Source organism: Emys orbicularis, chromosome 1 (assembly GCF_028017835.1).
Source record: "Emys orbicularis isolate rEmyOrb1 chromosome 1, rEmyOrb1.hap1, whole genome shotgun sequence".
NCBI classification, from domain to species: Eukaryota; Metazoa; Chordata; order Testudines; family Emydidae; genus Emys; species Emys orbicularis.
The window spans coordinates 305,298,729-305,316,685 of record NC_088683.1 but is presented as its reverse complement, the minus strand read 5'-3'; the positions used below and the strand labels follow the sequence as shown (position 1 = coordinate 305,316,685).

Below are 17,957 nucleotides of genomic sequence, written 5' to 3'. Positions count from 1 at the left end.
GAAACCAGATGTTTGTTCTGGATTCCTTACAACATACCCTCAACCTCTGACTCTCCCATCTCAGTTAAACAGTGTCATATGCTTATTTTTCTGTTAGCTGAATGTAAGCCAATTATAAAAGGGATCAGAGCTTGTTCAAACACTTCCCTGGTAATGTCCGAGGTGGAAAATACATCAGCCGCTACAGAAGAAATCTAAAGCTGTCACCTGGACACCATCAATGCTTCTATAAAGCATTACTAGCTTGACATTCATTCCTCTGTGGAAACATCATTCAGCAAGAAGGTGCTCAGAATACACGAATAATACCAGTTCTAGGGAAGAGGGAACATTATTCTTTTGTCCTACTTCTCTCTCTCTTTCCCTCCTCCTCCTCAACTAATTTTTCCTTACATTGCATATGTCTCAGAATGGGGAAGAGGTCAGGATCCAGAATGGAAAATTTGTTACTGAGGCTAGGTCTACACTACAGCGGGGGTCCGACCTAAGATACGCAACTTCAGCTACGTGAATACCGTAGCTGAAGTTGCGTATTTTAGGTCGGCTTACCTAGCGGTGAGGACGCGGGAAAGTCGACCGCTGCCGCGCTGCCGCCGACTCCGCTGCCGCCTCCTGCCGAGGTGGATTTCCGGAGTCGACGGCAGAGCGATCAGGGATCGATTTTACCGCGTCTTCACTAGACGCGGTAAGCCGATCCCCGATAAACCGATTGCTACCCGCCGGATCGGCGGGTAGTGAAGACAAAGCCTCAGTGATACCCCGTCTGGGACTGATCTCTCCCCATAGCCTTGCCCACTCAAGTTAAGTCTTTTACGTGGCTCCTTCAGGTTCCATTCCTATAGTTTAATATTAAACAGTAATTCCTTATTCATCTATTAATAAGGATTTAGCATTTCCAAACAGCTGTAGAAATATTCATCTGGAGCGAGGGTGGAAGGAATGTGGCTAAGCCACAGACCTGATGAACAAATCTGTACTGCCCCCGATATTTGCAGTAAGAGAGGATCAACCCAGTAGTCTTGCAGTGGGGGAAGAAGTTAGTCCCAGAAAGTAACAAATTTTCCACTTATTTTCAAATAAGTTGCTTAGAGGACTTAATATCTTGGGGAAATTGGAAATTTGGAGACTTTCTCTAGTTGACTGATTTGAATTATGATCCAGATTGGTAATGATGACCAATATGGTTGGTGACCTGTGTGAAATAGGTAGTCATTTTGTTCCAGTCCTTTGGTGGCCTGTTTGAGATAAGTAGTGATTTTGATCCAGTCCCTTAGTGAAGGAGTCACTGCATTTAAAAAAGGCAATATTGCATTTAGCACTAATTGGCGCCCTGGTTAGTCTCAGTGCTTAAATTGCCAGCAGGATTGAATGGGCATGGTAATTGCATTAATTAAGGTAATTAAATATACCCTAGCAAGAATCTCTTTTTTCCAAAATAGATTATTTTTGTAAGACTTACATAGTTTTAAAGAAAATGGTCAGAGAGTCAGCAGAGGGATTACCTCTTTTCTTCTAACCAGTACTTGATCAAACAATCTGTTCAATAAGTGCTTCTGCTAGTGGGATTTTCCAAGGTCTTACAGCTACTCCACTGGATGCTAGGAATCAAAATCAGGATTGTAACTAATTGCGACAAGTTAGTGTTGAACAAATGTGTAAACTCCAGAAAAAAATCAATCTGGGCTAAACAAAGCACCAGCAGCAATGCTTAGCTACCAGAAGGAAAACATGTCTAGGCAAAACTCAGTGGGATGGAGTAAGGAAAAAAATGTCCACAAGAGTTTTGGAGACACTGTCATGAACCCAGCAGCATCATGATCGAGAAGAGCTGATGGGTTTTTCTTTTTGTAGAGGCAAAAATAAGCCAGTAGGAAATGACACTACATCATTTCAGTTTCTGCTTTTAATAGGACAGAACTAATTGTCTCAGTTAAACAGGATGACAATTTATTAGACCATTTTTCTCACCTGCTCCTATGTTCCCACTTCCTTGCTTCTGTGCGGAACGTGATGAGGCTGCAAGGCTCCGTTGCTCATGTCTCTGTGAGAGCCTGGCTAATGTTGAGAGGTACTAATTAGTAAACATCAACTAGGGAAACTGCGAGTTTAGCTCATTTGATGTGAGGAGTGAAATTCTGCAACCTGGTGACAGGAATGCCAGTTATTCATAGTTTTAGCTTTAAAAAATCTAGTCAGCGATGTTGAGAAGTCTCAAATATAGCATACAGTAGAACCTCAGAGTTACGAACACCTTGGGAATGGAGGTTGTTCATAACGCTGAACTAAACATTATAGTTGTTCTTTCAAAAGTTTACAACTGAACATTGACTTAATACAGCTTTGAAATTTTACTATGCAGAAGAAAAATGCTGCTTTCCCTTTATTCTTTTTAGTAGTTTATATTTAACACAGCACTGTACTTTTTGTTGTTTGGTTTTTTGTTTTGTTTTGTTTTTTGGTCTCTGCTGCTGCCTGATTGTGTATTTCTGGTTCCAAATGAGGTGTGTGGTGGACTGGTCAGTTTGTAACTCTGGTGTTTTTAACTAAGGTTCGACTGTAGTCACTTAATGTGTATGTCTCTACCTTAATGTAGTTAAGTACAAGATGGAGATTTTCTGAAAGACTTGAGTCAGTTTTGTATATGTTTTCTGTCATGTAATCCACATTAAATTTATTGAAGAAAAGTGGAAATTATTGAAGCCTAACTGCATATTTTATGTTTATGAAATGAAAGACTAATGCCAGCAGACTGACAGGTTGTTAATATCTACTGCACCTGGTATGCTAAGAAAATATTGGATTTTGGCATACTGGATTTGGTTATACTGATCTGCGGGACAGGAGGGAAATCACTAGAATTAATTCTGGGCTATGCCAGACATTTAGCTTTCCTGATTAACTGCAAGTCCCCAAAATACTTTTTGAAAATATTGCGAAAAGGGAAGGAATGGAGAATAGCCAGGGAATTGAGAAGAGGTTTGGAAATTGCTTTGTGGCTATCCTGGGTACTTTCTAATGCCATGCAAACTATCTTTCTTCAGATTTACTTTTTTTATCAGGAGATACTGGAATGTGTTATGTACATGCTATAACTCCTGCATGCCAGTAGGAACAATTCTACAATTATTTTAGAATCATAGAATCATAGAACTGGAAGGGACCTCAAGAGGTCATCTAGTTCAGTCCCCTACACTCAAGGCAGAACTAAGTATTATCTAGACCATCCTGGACAGATGTTTGTCCAACCTGCTCTTAAAAATCCCCAATGATGGAGATTCCACAACCTCCCTAGGCAATTTATTCGAGTTCTTAACCACTCTGACAGTTAGGAAGTTTTTCCTAATGTCCAACCTAAACCACTCTTGCTGCAATTTAAGCCCATTGCTTCCTGTCCTATCTCAGAGGTTAAGAAGAACAATTTTTCTCCCTCCTCCTTGTAACAACCTTTTATGTACTTGAAAACTGTTATCATGGCCCCTCTCAGTCTTCTCTTCTCCAGACTAAACAAATCCAATTTTTTCAATCTTTCCTCATAGGTCATGTTTTCTAGACCTTCAGTCATTTTTGTTGCTCTTCTCTGGACTTTCTCCAATTTTCCACATCTTTCCTGAAATGTGGTGCTCAGAACTGGACACCAGTTGAGGCCTAATCAGCGCGGCATAGAGCGGAAGAATTACTTCTCGTGTCTTGCTTACAATACTCCTGCTAATGCAGTCCAGAATGATATTTGCTTTTTTTGCAACAGCATTACATTGTTGACTCATATTTACATTGTGATCCACTATGACCCCCAGATCCTTTTCCGCAGTACTCCTTCCTAGGCTGTCATTTCCCATTTTGTATTTGTGCAACTGATTGTTCCTTCCTAAGTGGAGTACTTTGCATTTGACCTTATTGAATTTCATCCTATTTACTTCAGACCATTTCTCCAGTTTGTCCAGATCATTTTGAATTTTAATTCTATCCTCCAAAGTACTTGCAATCCCTCCCAGCTTGGTATCATCTGCAAACTTTATAAGTGTACTCTCTATGCCATTACCTAAATCATTGATGAAAATATTGAACAGAACCGATCCCTGCGGAACCCCACTCGTTATGCCCTTCCAGCATGACTGTGAACCACTGATAACTACTCTCTGGGAACGATTTTCCAACCAGTTATGCACCCATCTTATAGTAGCTCCATCTAGGTTGTATTTCCCTAGTTCGTTTATGAGAAGGTCATGCGAGACAGTATCAAAAGCCTTACTAAAGTCAAGTTATACCACATCTACCACTTCCCCCCTATCTACAAGGGTTGTTTCCCTGTCAAAGAAAGCTCTCAGGTTGGTTTGACATGATTTGTTCTTGACAAATCCATGCTGACTGTTATTTATCACTTTATTATCTTCTAGGTGTTTGCAAATTGATTTAAGTATTTGCTCCATTATCTTTCCGGGTACAGAAGTTAAGCTGACTGGTCTGTAATTCCCTGGGTTGTCCTTATTTCTCTTTTTATAGATGGGCACTATATTTGTCCTTTTCCAGTCTTCTGTAATGTCTCCCGTCTTCCATGACTTTTCAAAGATAATTGCTAATGGCTCAGATATCTCCTCAGTCAGCTCCTTGAGTATTCTACGATGCATTTCATCAGGCCCTGGTGAATTGAAGACATCTAACTTGTCTAAGTAATTTTTGACTTGTTCTTTCCCTATTTTAGACTCTGATCCTACCTCATTTTCACTCTGATCCTACCTCATTCACTATGTTAGACGTCCAATCGCCACCAACCTTCTTCTTATTTCACTTTGGAATTACTTGGTGGCACCTCTGCCATTTCCACATTTTCTGTTATTATCTTTCCCCCCTCGTTGAGTAACGGGCCTACTCTGACCTTGGTCTTCCTCTTGCTTCTAAATGTTTTCTACATTTTGCAGGCTCCCTGATGATTAAAACATTTCTGCCCTATGTCACCTGATTCTGTTTCCTCCCACTACTTTCAGTGTTGATTTCCTTGTCTTCACTAGAAAATTAAACTGAAAATTATGTTGTTATGAGGAGTTGTGTTAATTAGCATGACATAAAGCATGATTTGAGCACTCTGTAGATGGGGACCATTTTTTAATATATCAGATGATGTTTCAAACTGGAGCCATATGATTAACTACAACCAGCTGATACACTGTTCTTATTTACACTGATTGCACTTATTGGTCTCTTGTCTTTCCTCTTTTCCAGTTCTGCCCATACCCTCTTATGCCCATTCATAATACCACTGTATATCTCCCCACCTCTTTTGTCTTTGCAGTGGTTCCCACTCCTTTTTTATGAAGGTCAGACTTCAAAGCCTTCTGTAACCGCCTCCCCTGTGCCTCATGTTTTGTCCAGGCTTTCCTCCTGATTGCTCAATTTGTCTCCTGTTCCCGTGGTGCTCCCATATTTGTGCCTTTGTTGTGTACCCTTTTATGCTTTGAACAGTCCTGTTAGTATATAAGTATCTTCCCTTTTATCCTTCAAACAACTCATGAAAACTCATTTAATTGATCACTGGATGTGTGTGTTCTAGTCCTTGACTGGCATGGTTTACGTGTCATAAAATGCTTGTACCCTTAAGGCACTATGGGTTTGGACTAAAGATTATAACTTCAATGGATTTATGCCAAATTACAGCATCTGGGAATTTGGCCTATATCACAAGTAATCGGTGATCAACCAAGGAAATATTATGGAAACCTTTTATTCTTTGAAGTTGTTGCTGCATCTAGTATTGATTTCTCTGTGCAAGACAGAAATGGGTTAAGGTAGTAGGAAAGTGATGTTTCATGTTACGTTTATCTGTAAAAAAATACCCCGCTGCAAAGATTTAATTAGCAGTTTGTGTTTTTATTATGGTCTTGCTTGGGGTTTTTTGTTTTGTTTTTAGCAGAGACCTTAGGGCAGATCAATTATGATCTTTGTTAAATAAGGCAGTAGTTGTTGGGGATAGAAATGCTACTGACAGATTTGGATGTTAACTACTTCCAGATTTAAGCTATAATTGGATGCTTTCCATTTTACAGTTTACTACAAACAATGCTATATTTGATTTCCTGTGTCTATGAAGCCTATCTGAGTTCTTGCTGGTTTTTACAAATGTGTTACAAAATCTGAAGATAAATCTAAGGTTGAAGTTTTGAGTGACGAATAAACTTAGGTTAAGCAAATAATTCTGGTTCAGTAGATGGCTATGAAGGTGAGCGTGATTTTTGTTAAATCAGATCTCAAAATAAGGTTTGTGGTTTAATCAGATAAAGAGATATTGTGTTTGACCTTCCTGAACTACAACCTGTTCTTCATTTGCTACACATTTAGTTTTAATTGAAGTCGATTGTACTAACTGAAATTAAAGGGTATACTCTCCACACATTTTCATCAGACTGTTTTAAAAAAAACCTCCCTAAATGTATGTGATTTTGGAAAGAAAGGAACACTAAACATTAAAAAGCAAAAAACAACAACTAACTTTAGCACTTTATGATACAATGATGTATCAAGTGCTAGTAAATAGTTATTCCATCTGGTGCAGTTCAGATAGTAAAAATTGAAAAATGAACTATTTTCTGGTCAGAACTATTTTTTTCTAATCTCACTTCCTCTTGGAGATAGTAGTATGGAGCAGGGCAATTAAAATATTAACTGGACTTCACTTTGACACTGCTAAGCAGTTTGCTTTATCTGATTGGATTTCTTTGACATTTGGAAATGTTTTTCCTGAAAATTATAGTTTAAAACATGCATGCTTTACCCAGAACTAGTGGTAGCACGTTTCACTTCCATATGGGAGAGGTGGGGTTCAGTGTTTAGATTTCTCACTTCCCAGGTTCAAAGGGGCAAGGAATTGCTATGAAAACCTTGAGTGAGGAAGAGAGATTGCTAAACAGTAACTTCTCTGACCAATTAGGGATCATGGCAATGGTCTCTCTAATCATCCTCAGTACACTTCTTCTTATGGGTCTTAGAAAGTGGAGTGGAAAAGTCAGGCTCTCTGGGGCACCCAGGCACCTACCACTTTGGTACCTCATGAAGTTTAAAAATAAAATTACTCTTCGTACATGACATCACTATGTTACTCAACCCTGTACATTGGTTCCATGAGTTTCTGTACTCTGGTGCATAATGGTTTGTGGGCTTTTCATTTATCGTTGCTTTTCCTGTTACAGGAGAGAAAATTCTGCAGTATTGCTCCCAAATAGGGCTTTCAATTTTATTTTTTTTCCTTTTAGTTTATGACTAAAAGTCAGTTTTATTTTGTTTCTAATTGCATTTTTTTAAATCTCAGGGATACCACTGTACAGAGCCTTACTCTGCAGCCTTCCGTTACAGATGGCCGTATTACATATGAAGACTCACCACTGGTCAGTATTTAAATTATATTTGTAGATTTGAAAATCTATTTTCATTTATAAAACAATGTTAAAAAATATATTGGAGGCTCCACAAAGGCCAAGGAATAATGGTTATAACATTCTTATCCCTGTGGTCTGGGTACTGTAAACTTTCATGAGAATATTATAATTCAGCAACAGAATCAAATATGGCAAGACATTATTGGCAGTATTGGACAACTTCTTATTGTTTATTTCACGTACATTTTGTGTGTCACAAGCCAATCAGTGTAGTATTCTGGGATCTTGGTGTATCTGATATGCAGAAGGAGCATATTATTTATTTCATTTTGGAATTACTTGATGCACTGAAATTTTCCGATGTTTCCCTTCCAGTTTCTAAACACACATCCTACATACCCAGTGACTCAGCCTCCTGACACCTGTGCCCCACTCCCTATGCCCTTTACTGCCTTCTGCTCCATCCTCCCAAGCAATCAGGACCCAGACTGCTTATGTTAGCTACAGTTTTCATCACACCTCACCTCCAATCAGCAGAATCTGGTCCTGCCGAACCTCCCCATCTCCCTCCCAGCTGCAGCACCCCCTTCCGCCTGGTTCTGCTTTAACAGTATCACTCTTGTCTGTCACGGCAGCTTCACCTCACCCTCACCCCAGAGCAGTGGCATCTCTTCATCCTCTTCTAGCATTCCTTCTTCATTTCAGTATCACCTGCTGCCCTTCCTCCATACACGCCAATGCATTGCATGTTGGCAAAGCCTTTTCCATGTGTGCACAAACAACCACCATTCATGCACAGGCACATGGTGTGCGCATATGCAAGAGAATCTGTTTCTGCATGTCATGCCATTCACAGAGTTCGGGTTCTGGTATGATAGATGAGGCCTTCTCTCCCAGCAGCATTTGCCCACACATCCACTCCATTAGCTAGACAGAATTCAGAGGTAGTCTTCAATAATATATATGTTAAAAAAAATTTTTTACATGGGAGCCTGTAGTTAGACTTCCAAGTCCATATTCACACACCAAGATCAGTAGTTTAATTTTTCAAAATGCTGAACACTCAACAGTTTCCATTGACTTTCTGTTGGAAGAACACTGGAAGTTAGTGAGAGTTGCCGAGAGTTCAGCTCTTGAAAATCAGGCCACTGATTTAGGTGCCTGAACATGGATTTAGGAGTCTAACTTTAGGCATCCAATTTTTAAAATCTTGGCTGTAATTAAGGCTACGTTTTAGGCATGGGTATTTTTAGTAAAAGTCATGCACGGGTCATGGGCGTAAACAAAAATTCACGGCCCATGACCTGCCCACGACTTGTACTATATACCCCTGACTAAATCAGGCGCTCTGGGGCAGAGGGCAGCCCTGGGGTGCCACGGGTGCTCGGGGGGGCAGCCCAGGACCCCCACTGGTGCTGGGGGGACAGCGGTGCTGGCAGGCTCTCTACCACGCTCCGCGCGGCTCCCCGGAAATAGCGACATGTCTCTCGGCTCCTAGGTGGAGGCGTGGCCATGGGGGCTCTGCACGCTGCCCCTGCCCTGAGCACTGGCTCCGCAGCCACCATCGGCCAGGAAACGTGGCCAATGGGAGCTGCGGGGGTGGCGCTTACGGGTGGAGGCTGCCAAGGGAGGGACATGTTGCCATTTCCAAGGAGGTCCATGAGGTAAGCGCTGCCCAGAGCCTGCAACCCAGAGCCTGCACCCCGACCCCCCTCCCGTGCCCCAACCCCCTGCCCCAGCCTTGAGCCCCCTCCCACACCCAAACTCCTGCTGCTGGGGGGGGGGTGCCTGAGCAGCGGCCGGTGCGGCTCCCTAGGGGCTGCCCCAGCTGCTCAGGTGGCCCTTGCGCCAGTCGCACTGTCCACTGCAGAAGTCACGGAGGTCCCAGAAAGTCACGGAGTCCACGTCTTCTGTGATCTCCATCACAGATTCACAGCCTTAGGTGTAATATATAACTTACCTATTTTTAATTAAAAAATACAAAGGAAAACAAAGCTGGGGTTCATACACAAGACTAAAATGTGTTTTATTTCAATTCATTGTGTTTGTGTATACACATACATATAGCTACATATGTGTGATTGTGCATGCACGCGTATACATATTTAAACAGAAGTAAATCTGCAATAGTCAATTCTCAGTAAACTATACAGGATTGGGGCTTATTAAAGGAGTATTGTAGTACTTTTCTCAGAGGTTTGCTTCCATTCTGATGACGGGTTCGGCTCAATAATGATCCAAAGCAGTGCAGACTGACGCACATTCATTTTCATCATCTGAGTCAGATGCCATCAACAGAAGGTTGATTTTCTTTTTTGGTGGTTCAGGGTCTGTAGTTTGTGCATCGCCGTGTTGCTCTTTTAAGACTTCTGACAACACGTTCCACATCTCATCCCTCTCAGATTTTGGAAGGCACTTCAGGTTCTTAAACCTTGGGTTGAGTGCTGTATCTATTCCTAGAAATCTCATGTTGGTACCTTCTTTGTGTTTTGTCAAATCTGCAGCAAAAGTGTTCTTAAATCGAACAACATGTGCTGGGTGGTTATCTGAGACTGCCTCAACACAAAATATATGGCAGAATGCGAGTAAAACAGCAGGAGACATACAATTATCCCCCAAGGAGTTCAGTCACAAATTTAATTAATGCATTATTTTTTTTAATGCATGTCATCAGCATGGAAGCATGTCCTCTGGAATAGTGGCCAAAGCATGAAGGGGCATATGAATGTTTAGCATATCTGGCATGTAAATATCTTGCAGTGCTGGCTACAAACGTGCCATGTGAATGCCTGTTCTCACTTTCAGGTGACACTGTAAATAAGAAAGTGGGCAGCATTATCTCCAGTAAATGTAAACAAACTTGTTTCTCTGAGTGATTGGCTGAACAAGAAGTAGGACTGAATGGACTTGTAGGCTCTAATGCAGGGGTCGTCACCTTTCAGAAGTGGTGTGCCGAGTCTTCATTTATTCACTCTAATTTAAGGTTTCGCGTGCCAGTAATACATTTTAACGTTTTTAGAAGGTCTCTTTCTAGAAATCTATAATATATAACTAAACTATTGTTGTATGTAAAGTAAATAAGATTTTTAAAATGTTTAAGAAGCTTCATTTAAAATTAAATTAAAATGCAGAGCCCTCCGGACCGGTGGCCAGGACCTGGGCAGTGTGAGTGCCACTGCAGATCAGCTCGTGTGCCACCCCTGCTCTAAAGTTTTACATTGTTTTGTTTTGAATGCAGTTATGTAGCAAAAAAAATCTACATTTGTAACTTACACTTTCATGATAAAGAGATTGCACTACTGTACTTGCATGAGGTGAATTGAAAAATGTTATTTCTTTTGTTTACCTTTTTACAGTGCAAATATTTGTAATAAAAATAATACAACAAAGTGAGCACTGTACACTTTGTAGTCTGTGTTATAATTGAAATCAATATATTTGAAAATGTAGAAAAACATCCACAAATATTTATAATAAATTTCAATTGGTATTCTGTTATTATTTAACAGTGCGATTAAAACTGCAATTAATCATGATTAATTTTTTTAATAGTGATTAATCTTTTTGAGTTAATCACATGAGTTAACTATGATTAATTGACAGCCCTACTGAAAACACACATTTTTGGTATTAACCGTGCCCATTTCTTTCATCAGTTTTTTAAGCAACAATTTATTAATGCTTTAATATTATATTAGTAATCACTTACTGTCTGTTAGTTTTTCTATATTAACTTATAGAGGGCAAATGCAAAATGTTACTACAAGAAACTGAGAAATCAATATTGCAGTGTGTGTGTGTGTGTGTATGTGTATTTTATATATATATATATATATATATATATATATATATATATATATATATGACATTTCATTTCTTCTGTCTTCTAGGTGAAATCAGTCAAGTTGGGGCATATTCTGGTTATCGATGAGGCAGACAAAGCACCTACAAATGTTACCTGTATTTTAAAAACGCTTGTGGAAAGTGGAGAAATGGTTCTGTCGGATGGAAGGCGCCTTGTTGCCAGTAAGTTGCTTTTATAGTCCATGGTAAAACATAGTATGTTTCCATATTCCAGCAATTTCATTTGTTAAGCCATAACTACAAAAGAGTCTAGTGGTCGAAAAAATGTTTGCTGTGCAAACGTTAGCAATTAGAGTTTTAAGTGTGGTACTTCTCTACAGAGAGACTCCGTAAACATGCCCATGAGACACCTCGTTAGTGTTTCAGTTATTATTGTCATGGAAAAGTTGTTATTTTACATGGGAAAAAGGGGTTTTTACTAACTGGCAACCCTCTCGGCTGGGGATTCAAAAATCAAGTTGAGCTCTGTCTTCATCACTTCCAGTAATAAGGATGCATTTGACCAAATTGTGCTCTTGGTTACATCTGTGCAGTCCTATTGCTCAGAACGTATTTTGGCCTGCCAGATCTGTATCTTAGGTTTTGGATCCCAGGTTGAATTTTTTCAGGGCTGGCAGTTAGCAAAAATCTTTGTGTGTTTTTTGTTGCTGTTGCTGTTTTACTTGTAAGCTGAGAAAATTTCATCATTGGAATTTCATCGAGTGGAAATCATTGGAGGAAAAAACTGAAACATTGGAATTTTTACAGTTACTTTTCAGAGCAGAGCTGTGCTTGAAGTGCATCTTCACTGTTAGTCAATACAATGCTATATGTGTGATGAAAATAGAGGTGGTGTTTTTCTTTTAAACAGATTAGGAGCACAGATTTAAGTGTGAATGAAGTAATTATTCAGTATTCAAGTGATATAATACTAGAATTATGCTGGGTGACCACAAATCTCTAGGGTGTCATTTAAAAGAAATAGTATCGAGTTGTTTAAATTAATATCCTGGTTGTGTAATTGTGAGAGGTTTCCCTGTGGTACCAATGAAGATATGCTTCCAGAGAGCAGGTGGAGAAGCCCAGCCTGAGCCAGTTTGCACATTCTCTGCACACGTGGCTCTGGCTTCTCACAGATTCCCGGGGGTCTTCAAGTTTGTTGACAGCGTTTTCTGTAGGAGGGCAAGCCTCAGATCTCTTTCCCTGCCTCACACAGGGCAATGTGTGGAAATCTCCACAAGGGGTGTTTCTTATGGATATATCTTGTGCTATCAACCTTATCAAGTTTTACTGAAGGCATAAGTTGTTCTGGTCCTGAGATATTCAATGCATCGTTGAGCTTGGAACGATTATTCCTCTAGGTTTATGAAACAAAATAATTATAGTGCCTAGAGCTCTCATAGTGGAGCAACATGCTGATAAAGACTTCGGTGTTTTTTTGAAGATGTACAGATTTCTATTGTTTGGCTCATAAATGGCAAAACTAAAACATTTTTTAACAATCTGTTTTCCAGATCCTGCTAATGTAGATGGGAGAGAAAATGTAATAGTAATTCATCCTGATTTTAGAATGGTAGTTCTAGCAAATAGACCCGGATTTCCCTTTTTGGGAAATGATTTTTTTGGCACACTAGGTAAGTGATTTGTATTAAATGGGAGCACCGTAAATCAGGTATATTTAATGGTATTGTGTGTGGGAGAACATTAGCTTTCTTTCTTTTACTTGATCTCATGGTGAGAGGAAGAGTGGGGTGGTTGGGGTGGGGAGAGGATCCCTAAATCTGTTACTTCCGGGTCCAAGGCAGGACGCTCATTGCCTCAGACATGACCCTGTTTGGGATGGACATCTGTTCAGCAAAAAAGTAAGTTCCACATAGGTCCTGTGGGCAAGGGTAATCCAAGGTCCTTCCGGGAAAGTGGTCTTGAAGCGCAAATGTTTTGCAGCCCTAATGGGGTGTCTGTGTTGTAGACCTGTTCTCAGTGAAATTCACCCAGCAACACTGGCCCAGGATGTCTTTACTATTCCATAGAACTTCCCCATGGTTAAATATTTCCTCTCCTCTTGCTCACATGGAGACTCCTAAAGAAAACTGCATTTAGTCATAATTGCCCTGGACTAGCCAAAGCTTAGTTCTACCTTTTAATGCTATTTCCAGGGGTCAAAACCCCTCTGCTTTCATGTCAAGGTCATCTTCAGCAGGGCCCAGTAATGACCCTACATCCCTATGCTCTAAGCCTCTTAGGTTTGAATCAGAGCACTCCTGAAAGAACTTATCTTTCTCCACTATTCATTTAGCTCCCTGATGCCTTGAGTGAGTTATAAAAGTGATCCTCCTCAGGTTTTGTGATCTTCTGTTCAAGCATCCTGTAAGACTGTATCGTGTCCCCAGCCCACGAAGAATCGACACTTTTATTTCCCAAATATAAGCAAAAAGAACAAAACAGTTCTTGAGCACACCATGAGCTCCTGGGGACATTCCCCTTTGCCTTTGTCTCTCCTGCTTCAAGGCCTATGGCAGGATTCTCCTGTACTCCTTTAACAGAGCACCTCCTAAGGCTTTCTTCTTGGAGGCTCTTTTTCCCTCCAATAGGTTCCCACTGCCTGTGCCTGCTCCTGCTCCCTGAGCAATCCCCCTTCCATACTGAGAGCCTGGCTCATTTTAGCCCTGGGGTGCCCCACTCTCATAATTGGTCCAACTGGGAGCATCTGTTTTAGCACAGGGGAGCTGAACTTCCTTCATTTCCAGGACCCAGACACCCTGTGACACTTCTTCAGTCAGACAATTTGTGCTGCTTCTTCTTGAAGTTGGTTTCTGGCTATTGATCTCCTTAGCCAAGACAATGGTAAAGCTCTCCATACTTTCCCACAACTGTGCGTATTGGTTCTTCATAGTAACAAGTTGGTCCTTTACACATGTCCTAGTTTTTGCCAACATTTTGCCCCCTTTTCACCTAGGCAAGATACACTTCCCTTCTGATTTTCCCAGTTCTGAACCAGGAATGGAAAACACCTTGTCTCTTTGACTTCAGAACCATGTTCACGGTGCAGTTAGATTAGAAGCAGGGAAATAAATCCCCTTTTTTCCCCGTTCTCTTCAAGAGTTCAAGGGAAGACTTCCAGATGTTCAGTTATGCAATGGCCAAATGGATCAGGTATGGTTTCCATAGGCCTTCAGAAATTATCTGTGTACTGAAATTTACTGTCCGGTCCACCTCCTTGACTGAGGGGAGGTGGTAATGGACAAGTTTTGCAAAGCTACCTCCTCTGGTCTAAACAGGCATTTGTGGAGACAGCACTTATCTGCAGAGTGCTTAGAGCAGGACTTCATGAAGAAGTTCTCCTTTCCAGGGAACTACAGTGACGGGTCAGAGGTTCCTGTTCCATCTTTTTTTTTGGGGGGGGGGGGGGGCAACCTTGCCTTCAGGCATTTCTAATTCAGCCTTCAGTCTCTTTATTCAGGAAGAGTGACTTAAGAATTTTGTATTTAAAGAGGTGACTAGTGATTTTTGAATGCCTCGTTTTTGTGTGACCAGCATGAGATGACTTCAAGTGGCCTGATTTTTCAGTGGGTTGGTCCTCAGTACTTTCTGAAGGCTTTCAGGGTTTTTCAACTATACTAGGTGGATACTAAGATCTAAGTATTATTAGTACACTGTCTTTTTATTAAGGCTTAAATGCATGCTATATATATTTTTTATTTTAGGGGACATTTTTAGCTGCCATGCAGTTGATAATCCCAAACCACAGTCAGAACTGGCTATGCTTAGACAGTATGGACCGGATGTTCCTGAGCCAATCCTTCAGAAACTGGTGGCTGCTTTTGGAGAACTGAGGAGCTTGGCTGACCAAGGAATTATTAACTATCCTTATTCAACCAGAGAAGTTGTAAATATAGTAAAACATTTACAGGTACAATATGCATTATCTTGAATTCAAAAGAATGCAATAAATTAAATGAACAGTAATGCAATATACTCTTTGAAAAACCTTCAAGTGTTGTAGATAAAGATTTTTTTTTAAATAAGTAATAAATCAAATTTGTGGATGGAAGGATTTGTCCAATAACTGCTTTTTAGAAAGGGTAACAATATCTAGATGCTCAGATAGCACGGTGATAGGGGTCTTATATGTATGTTGGTAATTAGATCTTTGTTAACATTTATTCATAAGTGTGTACAATGCATACAGTACATTTTTATCTTTCATTATGTTCTTTGTGTGTGTGAGAGAGAAAGTGAACCTATTATGCATTGTTGATATTGGTCTTTCTGATAGAATTCCCTGCGCTTTTATAAGAATAACATAACTTAATAATTTACACTTTTGCCTGCTGTTTCGTTTTTGATTTACATTTCCTTTATGGGAAATTGAACACTGTTGCTTAAGAATAATAGATCAAAAATCATATTGTATTGTCAAAATTGTACATGAATATGTCCTTGGCAAATAGTTGCTCATGTACCTTGATTGCCTCACACAGTCAAAGTGCAATATCCTGAATTCTGATTAAATAATAAAGTTAAAAGGTTAAAGTTAGGTTTTGATTTGTGCTAATAGAAGAATAGCTTTATAACTTGAAGAATATTTGCTGCTTATTTGAATACGGAATGTTTGTATTTTCTACTATTTATAATCTGTGATGTAGGTAATTTAATTATTATAGTGCTATTTCTTAGATTTAAGATCTTAGTGTTAAATTTATATTTCTTACAAATATTGTTGTAATAATTATTTTAATATAATATCTGTTATTGTAAGTTCTTTGGCAAAAGTACCATTGCTACCTGTATGTTCATACAGCACAATGGGGCTGCATGGTGGTGGGCTCAGAGAGGGAGGGGTGTCAAATTTGTGTGTGTGACACTAAGATGGTATGAGTGAGAAATAGTATATTTTTTTTTTAATTACAATGATACTTATTCCTAGTAATTCTAGATTTCTGGAGCAGGGACTTTGTCATTCTGCAGTTTTAGTTGTGCCTAAGACAATAGTTCTTGAATGCAGATGTGGCCTTTGGGTGCTACCGTAATATCAATACAGCATAATAACACTGATAATTTGAATGTTTATGAAGTAATAACTATCCTGGGCTGAATGAGCTACAGGTCTGAAAGCTGAGGTGTTCCCACCAAATAAGAAAGGGGAATACTTTATTGGCCAGGTCATAGTGATTTATCAGATTAATAGAAATGAGTATTATGTTATTAATAATATTAATAAATTAAAACAAATAATCAGATTTTAAATGAAAGAGAAAAAACGGCCAAACTGCTGAAAGGCAGATTTGTTTAGAATTAAAACTACCCTTTTGGTTCTTCCTTCCTAATGCCACACCCCCAAATAATCTGTAATTAGAATATATGTTGTAATGTCAGATGTCACCAAATGACAATGTTATACCACCTTATAAGTTATTTTTCGTAGTCCACAATAAGTGTACAATATTTGAAGAAACACTGCTTTGTTAGTTTTCTGATAGAGGTTGTTTGGGGAAAGCTGTGGCAAACAGTATGAGAGTTGGTTCTCTTCCTCAGTTTCCCTCACTGGAGTCAATTAGTGCAGAGTTACTTTCTGGGAACAGGGTATTGGTGTGTGGGCTGAGATTTCCGAAAGAGGCCTGTGTGCCTTTTGTGCCCACTTCTGTAGAAAGACTAATGTATGTAGTGTAAATAAACAAGTTGCACTGATTAAATATGCAGATTGCATCACTGAGTTCTCCTTCAATGCAAACCGATCTCCAAGGCCCTCACATCTGCTACTGCTTAGCAGAGAGCCGACAGGTTACAGTAAATTGTGTTTCAAAACTGACAAGTAAAGAAGGGGGTGGGATTAACCTAATGTAAACAATTAGTGTAAACAAAAATATAATAGTTATTCTGGAGTAAGGACCTTGCCAGCCTTCAGGGAGGGAAGGGTGAGGAGGAAAGGAAGGAGGGAAATGAGTCAATGAACAATGCTGGCCTGCAGGAAGGAAAGAGGTAATTTAGTCATATGGTTAAACAATTTCCTTTACAGCAGTTACACAGCCTCACTTTCTTTGTACTCATGTTTTTGTTTTCTTTCATGTAATTTTGGAATTTTTTTGCTTCTGCAGAAAGGGGTTAGAACAGGGTCGGGCAAGCTTTTTGGCCTGAGGGCCTCATCGGGTTTCAGAAATTGTGTGGAGGGCCGGTTAGGGGAGGGGGTCATGGCCCGGCTCCCACCTCCTATCTGCCGCCCCCCCCCCGGGACTCCTGCCCCACCTAACTCCTGTTCCCTGATGCCCCCTGCCCCATTCACACACACACCCCCCCGCTCCCTGTCCCCTGACCGCCCCTGGATCCCTGCCGCCCCATCCAACCCCTCCTCTCATTCCTGACGGCCCCCCCGGACCTCTGCCCCATCCAACCACCCCTTCTCCCTGTCCTCTGACTGCCCCCGGAACCTCTTCCCCTGACTGCCCCCTGCTGCCCCATCCAACCCCCCCTCCTTCCTGACTGCCCCCCGGGGATCCCTGCCCCCATTCAAGCCCCTATTTCCCCCCCCCCCCAACTGCCCTAACCCCTAACCACACCCCCGCCCCCTGACCACCACCCCGAACTCCCCTGCCCTCTCTCCAACCCCCTGCCCCGCTCCCCCGCTCTGTGTCCCCTTACCACGCTGCCTGGATCACCGATGACTGGCGGTGCTACAGCTGCGCCGCCCGGCTGGAGCCGGACCACGTCACCACCGCCACCACGGAGCACAGAGCACAGAGCACCAGGTCAGGC

At 40.7% G+C, this 17,957-nt stretch overlaps 1 protein-coding gene across 1 annotated transcript in view; it reads left to right on the top strand.

The window, feature by feature from the left end:
• Positions 1-17,957, top strand: part of VWA8 (von Willebrand factor A domain containing 8) — a 263,005-nt gene that overhangs the window by 133,901 nt on the left and 111,147 nt on the right. Inside the window, exons 21-24 of the mRNA XM_065414163.1 lie at positions 7,298-7,373; positions 11,255-11,390; positions 12,722-12,841; positions 14,912-15,117. Coding sequence (XP_065270235.1) covers positions 7,298-7,373; positions 11,255-11,390; positions 12,722-12,841; positions 14,912-15,117 — 538 coding nt within the window. The remainder of the gene's footprint in view (positions 1-7,297; positions 7,374-11,254; positions 11,391-12,721; positions 12,842-14,911; positions 15,118-17,957) is intronic.